General features: G+C 61.8%; 2 protein-coding genes across 2 annotated transcripts; both read left to right on the forward strand.

Annotated features, from left to right (window-relative positions):
* Positions 1–6: 6 nt before the first annotated feature.
* LOC113941119 (digestive cysteine proteinase 2-like) lies at positions 7–2,023 on the forward strand. The gene is made up of 3 exons (XM_027632274.1): positions 7–159; positions 700–889; positions 1,578–2,023. The coding sequence occupies exons 2-3, from the start codon at positions 730–732 to the stop codon at positions 1,763–1,765; spliced, it is 348 nt and encodes a 115-aa protein (XP_027488075.1). The 5' UTR covers positions 7–159; positions 700–729; the 3' UTR covers positions 1,766–2,023.
* Positions 2,024–2,356: 333 nt separating this feature from the next.
* LOC113941118 (counting factor associated protein D-like) lies at positions 2,357–6,775 on the forward strand (the record flags this gene model as incomplete). Its single annotated transcript, XM_027632273.1, has 7 exons — positions 2,357–2,435; positions 4,317–4,376; positions 4,647–4,739; positions 4,874–5,046; positions 5,305–5,545; positions 6,099–6,300; positions 6,582–6,775. Coding segments are annotated over exons 1-7 (1,042 nt in total), but the record flags the coding sequence as incomplete, so codon positions are not given.
* Positions 6,776–6,836: the final 61 nt, after the last annotated feature.

The raw sequence follows: 6,836 nt of genomic DNA on the forward strand, positions 1-6,836 counted from the left end.
GGCGTGCTGACCCCCCTGTCCCAACAAGTCCTCATCGACTGCTCCTGGGGCTTCGGGAACTACGCCTGTGATGGGGGGGAGGAGTGGAGAGCCTATGAGTGGATCAAGAAACACGGTGGCATCGCCAGCACCGAGTCCTACGGCACCTACAAAGGACAGGTAGGGGTGGCTCCATGTCCTTGACAGAGTCTCCAATGTCTTGGAGCTTAAAGCCACGGTGGGACCCACCCTGAAGGGTCAAAGGCACTAGCAGGCTCTGGAGGTGTGGATGTCACTTTGTCCCCAAGGCAGCAGGCTCCTGTGGTTCAAAGCCAAGCCCCAGGGCTCAGCTGGGCAGTTTCATCACTGTGTGCCTCAGTTTCTCTTCTCCCAAAACAGGGACAGGGCTCCTCCACCCATGGGTGGTGCCATGGGTCACTCCGTACCCTGGGGAGCAGGGATGGAGCAAAGATGCCTGGGGACAGGGATGTGGCTGCATGACACAGGCAACAGCCCCCCTGGGGCTTGGGGTGCAGAGCCAGCTCCCTGTGCAACTGAGAAAACATCCCCACCACCCTTGGCTTGGGAGGACAGCGGGAACGCTGTCACAGCCCAAACCCCAGATCGCTGGGAAGAGCTCCACGGGGAGCAGGCAGGGTGGGCATGGAGAGGGGGACCAGGGCGTGCTGCTGACAGTGTGTGTGTCCCCTGGGTGTGTAGAACGGTTTGTGCCACTACAACCAGTCGGAGATGCTGGCCAAGATCACGGGCTATGTCAACGTCACCTCGGGCAACATCACGGCCGTCAAAGCCGCCATCTACAAGCACGGCCCCGTGGCCGTGAGCATCGACGCCTCCCACAAGAGCTTCTCCTTCTACTCCAACGGCATCTACTACGAACCCAAGTGCGGTGAGTCGGGCGGCACACGGGGCACGGCAGGACCTGGGTGCCCAGGGAATTGCCAGGACAGCCAGTTCCCATCCTGGCAGTCCAGGGAAGGGTGGAGGGGACCGGCCCTGTGGTGCTCTGCAGCACTGTGGGCAGCCCTGGGAGCAGGGGTGCTCTCCAGGGTGGGATGTTCGCTGGATCCTCTTCAGACAGGGAGGTCACCAGGCAGGAATGGTCTCTGGACAGGGATGCTCTTAGGTCAGGGGTGCTCTCAGGATGCTCTCGGGTCAGGATCTCTCTCTATGGGTAAGGATACTGTCCATACAGGGTTGCTCTCCAGACAGGGATCCTCTCCACACAGGAATGGTCTTCAGACAGGAATGCCCACTAGACAGGGATGGTCACCAGACAGTAATGGTCTCTGGACAGGGATGCTCTTAGGTCTGGGGTGCTCTCTGGATAGAGATGTTCTCTGGATACAGGTGGTGTCCAAACAGGGATGCTCACTGGATAAGGATGCTCTCTGACAAGGATAATCACTGTACAGGGATGTTCTCCAGACAGGGATGCTCTTAGGTCAGGGATGTTCTCTAGATAGGGATGATAACTGGACAGGGATGCTCTTAGGTCAGGGATGCTCTCCAGACAGGGATGCTCTCTGAACAGGAATGCTCTCCAAATGAACCCTCTCCCACATCATTCCCTGCAGACAACACACCAGGATCTCTGGACCATGCAGTGCTGGCCGTGGGCTACGGGGTCCTGCAGGGAGAGACCTACTGGCTCATCAAGAACTCCTGGTCCACCTACTGGGGCAACGACGGCTACATCCTCATGGCCATGAAGGACAACAACTGCGGCGTGGCCACCGAGGCCACCTACCCCATCCTGGCCTGAGCCACCCCGGCTCTGTGGGGACAGCCCTCGGTGACACTCTGGGCACCCAGCCCTGGATCAGCCCCTTTGGTGGAGCCCCCAGGCAGCAGGAAGCAGGACAGGGCCACGGGGTGCTGGACACGGGGCAGGATGGGGACCCAGCAGTGGGCTTGCCAATAAAGACACTGGAAAAATACTGGATGGCTTCTACAGCAGGGATTCAACTGCTGCCCACCCAGCTGTGCCCCCTGTGCAGACCCCCGTGACACATCCTGCCCCCAGGCTGGTTTTTCTTGGTCCTGTGGGACCCCAGGGGCCTCCCAGGGAGGGGACCTGCCTGGCAGAGCCAGCTGGCTCTCACAGCCCGTCCCAGACACCCGGGGCGAGGGGAGCGGCTTTTCCAGCTCTGTCTCTGAGGTGGAGCACAAACAACCCCAGGGATTTCTGCTGAGATGAGAAATTCCTGGCGTGGGATGTCGAGGAGGGGGGAAGGCATCCACCCTCTGCCCCACTGCCCCGGTCCCTGTTGTGGCTGTGGGTGGGGACGTCACCGGGGTGTTTGCCAGTGTCACCCTTCACCCCCTGGGGCTGCTCCCCCTTTACCCTGTGGCCATGGCTCAGCTGGGAGCTCCTAGTTTGGGATCAAGCCATCCTGGAGAACAGGATCAGTGCATGAGGATACTAAAACAAGGTTGGGAAGTTCTCCCTGCCCTCAGCCTGGTGGTCTCCCCATCTTTGCTGGCACATCCTCAGGGCAGGATGCATGTCTGCAGTGGTGGGCTGTGATGGTTTGTCAGGCTTTTCATAGATTTCATTTTTTTCACAGTTTTTTCAGGCCAGATCATTAAATTTCCTAGGCTTTTCTCCAGTATAACCTGAGTATCTCCTGAATATTCCGGAATATCCTGAATATTCTTCAGTATAACCTGAATATCCCTCCCAGAGAAAAACTAGATAATTAAAAAACAAACCCAAAAACGGCGGGGGGGGGGTGGGAAGCAAAACAATAACTTGCACTTGGATAACATTTTGGAAGACCTGCTTGAGTCAGGCTTGGTATCACGACTTCAAAAGCTGTTTATCACTGTCCAGGACTGATTGGGATGCATCATCCCAGCCAGTCATTCGGAGGGTCAGTGCTCAGGCGCTTCATCTCTTGTTTTGCCTTCAGCACTTAAACCTCCACGGGTCCCTGGGGAGGTGCTGCAGCCCAGGGGGCACCAGCCCAGCCCTGCACTCCGGGGTGCAGCCCAGTCCAGCCCAACAAGACCCCGCCAAGCCCTTATCAGCTTTGTTTGGGGCTCGTTGTCACCTTGGGCCGGGGGCCAGCTGGACACACAGCAAGTGGGAGGGGTGAAGGCCACTCTGCACCGTGCTCCTCCCCGGGGCTGTTTTGCCATGTTGCTCCCGACACTTCATCTGCATTTTTTTCCCCCTTTTTCCAATGAAACCCCCTCTAACCGCAGTCCTGGCCTTGCCCTGATGGTGTATCTGTAAGGATGCAGGGTGCAAACAGCCCCCACCTCCCCATCTCTCTGTCTCCCATTTGGTGGGGTCACCTTGGCTCCTGTCCCACCCCAGGGGGGCTCTGGGGTGCCTGGGTGGGTGTCACTGCACCCTGTTGCCCCCCGGTTGCTGCAGATGCTCCCCCTGCTCGCAGCGGATCCTGGCTGGCAAACTGCCACACCGGGGATGGATGGGGGCACAGGGACACCCCCAGCACCCATCCCCAAACTCCCAATTCATGGGGCACCCACGGGGGCCGGGGTCCCACCCTGACCCCCCCTCCCCAAGCCCCACCAGCACACGGCATCAGCACCCACTCTGGTGTGGGTGGGAAGGGATGGGGGAGTGCCCGTGGTGGGACAGGGGGGCAAGACAAAGCCACGCCTTCTCCCTGGTCTCATCCCGGCCCGGGGAAGGGGGGGCTGTGCCCGTTGGCTGCCCGCAGCTCCCTGCCCACCCACCGGTGGTATTTAATCGCCCGTGGGTGCAGGGCAGCAGCGTGGGCAGGATGGAGGGGCTGGGGGGGCTGCTGGTGCTGGGGGCTGCTGTGCTGCTGGGTGAGCCCCTGCCCTGGCTGGGCTTGGGGGGGGAGTGGGTGCTGTGCCCCCATCCTGGGGTGATGCCATCGTGCCCCTTGCCCTGGGCACTGTGGTGGATCCTGGGCCGCTGAGGGTCTTTGCCCTGGGAAGGGGCTGCTCTGTCCCTGTCCCCATTCCTGGAGCTGTGGCAGGGCAGCGGGCAGTGTTCCATATGGGGGTGTATATTTGGGGTGTGCAGGGGGGGCTTTGGGGTGCCCCTGAGCTGGTCACACCCCCAGGGAGATTGGAGATGTGCTGGGGGGACTCTCGGTCAGCCAGAGGGTGGGTGGAGGAGCAGGGACCCCTGGCTTGGGGACCCCCAGTGTCTGCCCTGCCCTGCCGCCAGTACAGGCTCCCCTGGGTCTGTCCCCCTCTCCTGAGGGACAGCAGGCCAAGGACCAGCACTGCTGCCAGCCCCTGCAGATGGGGCAGCAGTGCTGGAGATGGGAAATCAGGGGGTTTGGGGTTTGTTTCTGTATTTCTTGCAGGAGCAGAGTGCAGAGGTCCTTTGGAGACACCCACATTTGGGGACATCTACCATGTCACAGGTACTGCTCAGGGACAGGGTGCCCAGCCCAAGGGGGTCCTGCACCTCCAGCCACCAGCTCCCACCTGACATGCCTGAGCCAGGAGGCTCCAATTCCCCCAGGAATGCCGGAGTTGGGGTGCTCGGGGCTGTGGGGCGCTGCTGGGGGTGACCATGGGATGATGCTGCGGGACCCCGGGGTGCTTCAGAGGGTCAGGGAAGGGGGACAGGGGATGCCCCTGAGGCTCATCCCCCACCACAGCCCCCAAGTCCTGCCTCTCTGTGCCCACAGGAATCATCAGCCTGCCCTATGCAGAGATCAGGGAGCCTTTTGAAGCCTGGTACAACCTCACGGGGGGGAAGAGCCGCATCGAGTACTACGGTGGTGGGTGGTGCAGAAGGGGGTCCGACCCCCGACCCCTCAGCATCCCCTTCCTTCTGCCCCAGCACCTCTGGGGAAAACACCAGGAGAGCCCCGAGAGGCATCACTGTGCCAGGCTTGACATTCCCTGCCCGCAGGCCAAGTGGTCACCTACCAGTTTGGCTCCATGGAGCCCTTCGGCGCCAGCTTCAAGGTGACCCCAGAGACCACGGAGACGGAGCTCAACGTCCGCAAGTGCTTCTGCATCAACGGCACCATCGGGGCCCTCATCGCCCCCCAGAGCGTCTTCCCCAGCCTGGAGAACTTCAGGGTGAGCCCGGGAACGGCCCTCCAGGATGTGGGATGGGGCAGGCAAAGGGAGGGACGAGGGCACTGCGTGGGTGAGGGGTGTCTGGGGGGTACCTCCCCGCGAGGTGGGAATTGGTGATCACACGGCTGGATGCGGCCGTGGGTGATGGATTGGGGGGGTTGCATTCGGCGTGGCAGGATGCAGGGTAGGGGTGGCATCACCGTGGGGTGCCCCAGCTTATGCTGGGGTGGCACCCTGGTCCCTGCCGTGTGTCCCCAGCGCGTGCGGGAGGAGCGGTTCCGAGGGCAGCGCTGCGCCGTGTGGCAGAACGTCTCCTACTGGGGGCACAAGAAGAACGTGTACACGCTGCGGGTGGGCAGCTCTGCCCGCGGCCCCGTGCCCCTGCACTACGAGGTGAGGGGCTTCAACAGCCTCCTGGGCTCCCACTATGACAAGTACGAGATCGACTATTCCTCCTTCAGCCACCGCTTCCCGCCCGGCGTCTTCCAGCTCCCCGAGGGTGAGCGTCCCTGGGCACCCACGGCCGGTGCTGACACCTGAACACTCTTAAATTTGGGCTTTTAGGAGGGTTTAGATTGGATATTAGGAAGAAATTCTTCCCTGTGAGGGTGGGGAGGCCCTGGCACAGGTTGCCCAGAAAAGCTGTGGCTGCCCCATCCCTGGAAGTGTCCAAGGCCAGGTTGGATGGGGCTTGGAGCAACCTGGGCTAGTGGAAGGTGTCCCTGCCCATGGCAGGTGGGTGGAACAAGATGAGCTTTAAGGTCCCTTCCAGTCCAAACCATTCCAGGATTCTATGAGCCTGGTAATTTTGGTGAATTGGTTCGCCTGGGAAAAAAGCAGGATGAGAGCTGGGGTGATGTGGGTGCTCCCCTGATGCTCAGGGTGCCGAGTGGGATGGTGGGAGCTCAAGAGATGGCTCTGGAAGGATGCGTGGATGCAGATCCCCCTGTATACACGTGTCTGGACGGGACGGGCAGCCCTGATGGTTTTGGGAGTCCAGGAGAGCCCAGCCCAGCCCAGGAGGTACCAGCACCGCCCATGTCTTGTGGCAGGGGTGCAGTGTGAGCAGTGGCCCACGGGTAGCCCCGAGCACCTCCTCGTGGCCAACCCCATGCAGGAGTTTGTGGGGAGGGGGCCGGACACAGACCACGTCCACCACCGCCTCTTCCACCGCTACAAGGAGCAGTTTGGGAAGAGCTACGGCAGCGAGGAGGAGCATGAGCACCGCAGGCACACCTTCATCCACAACATGAGGTACGGGAGGGCAGGGGGGCTGGTGGGGCTCAGGGATGGGGTACCCTGCTCCCCTCTCACAGACACGTGGCACAGGATGTCAGGGGACAGGCTGGGGGGTCAGGAACGGGATCTCCACTCAGCTCTTGGCAGGTGGTATAGGATGACAAGGCATGGGCTGGGGGGGATTGGGGATGGGGTCCTCACTCCCCTCTCACACCCCTGTGGCACAGGATGCCAGGGGATGTGCTGGGGGGGGGTTCAGGGAGGGGGTTCCCCACTCCCCTCCCGCCGTGCCCCAGGTTCGTGCACTCCCGGAACCGCGCCGCGCTCTCCTACACGCTGGCCCTGAACCACCTGGCCGACCGCACACCCCAGGAACTGGCAGCCCTGCGGGGCCGCCGGCGCAGCGGGGACCCCAACAACGGGCAGCCCTTCCCCACCCACCTCTACACCGGCCTCACCCTGCCAGAGAGCCTCGACTGGCGGCTCTACGGTGAGGAGGGGGCTGGTGACACCAGAGCTGTGCACACTGGGGTCCGTGTAGGGACAGCCAG

The sequence above is a fragment of the Corapipo altera genome, unplaced genomic scaffold (assembly GCF_003945725.1).
Source record: "Corapipo altera isolate COAL_440 unplaced genomic scaffold, ASM394572v1 74957, whole genome shotgun sequence".
In the NCBI taxonomy this organism is placed as follows: Eukaryota; Metazoa; Chordata; class Aves; order Passeriformes; family Pipridae; genus Corapipo; species Corapipo altera.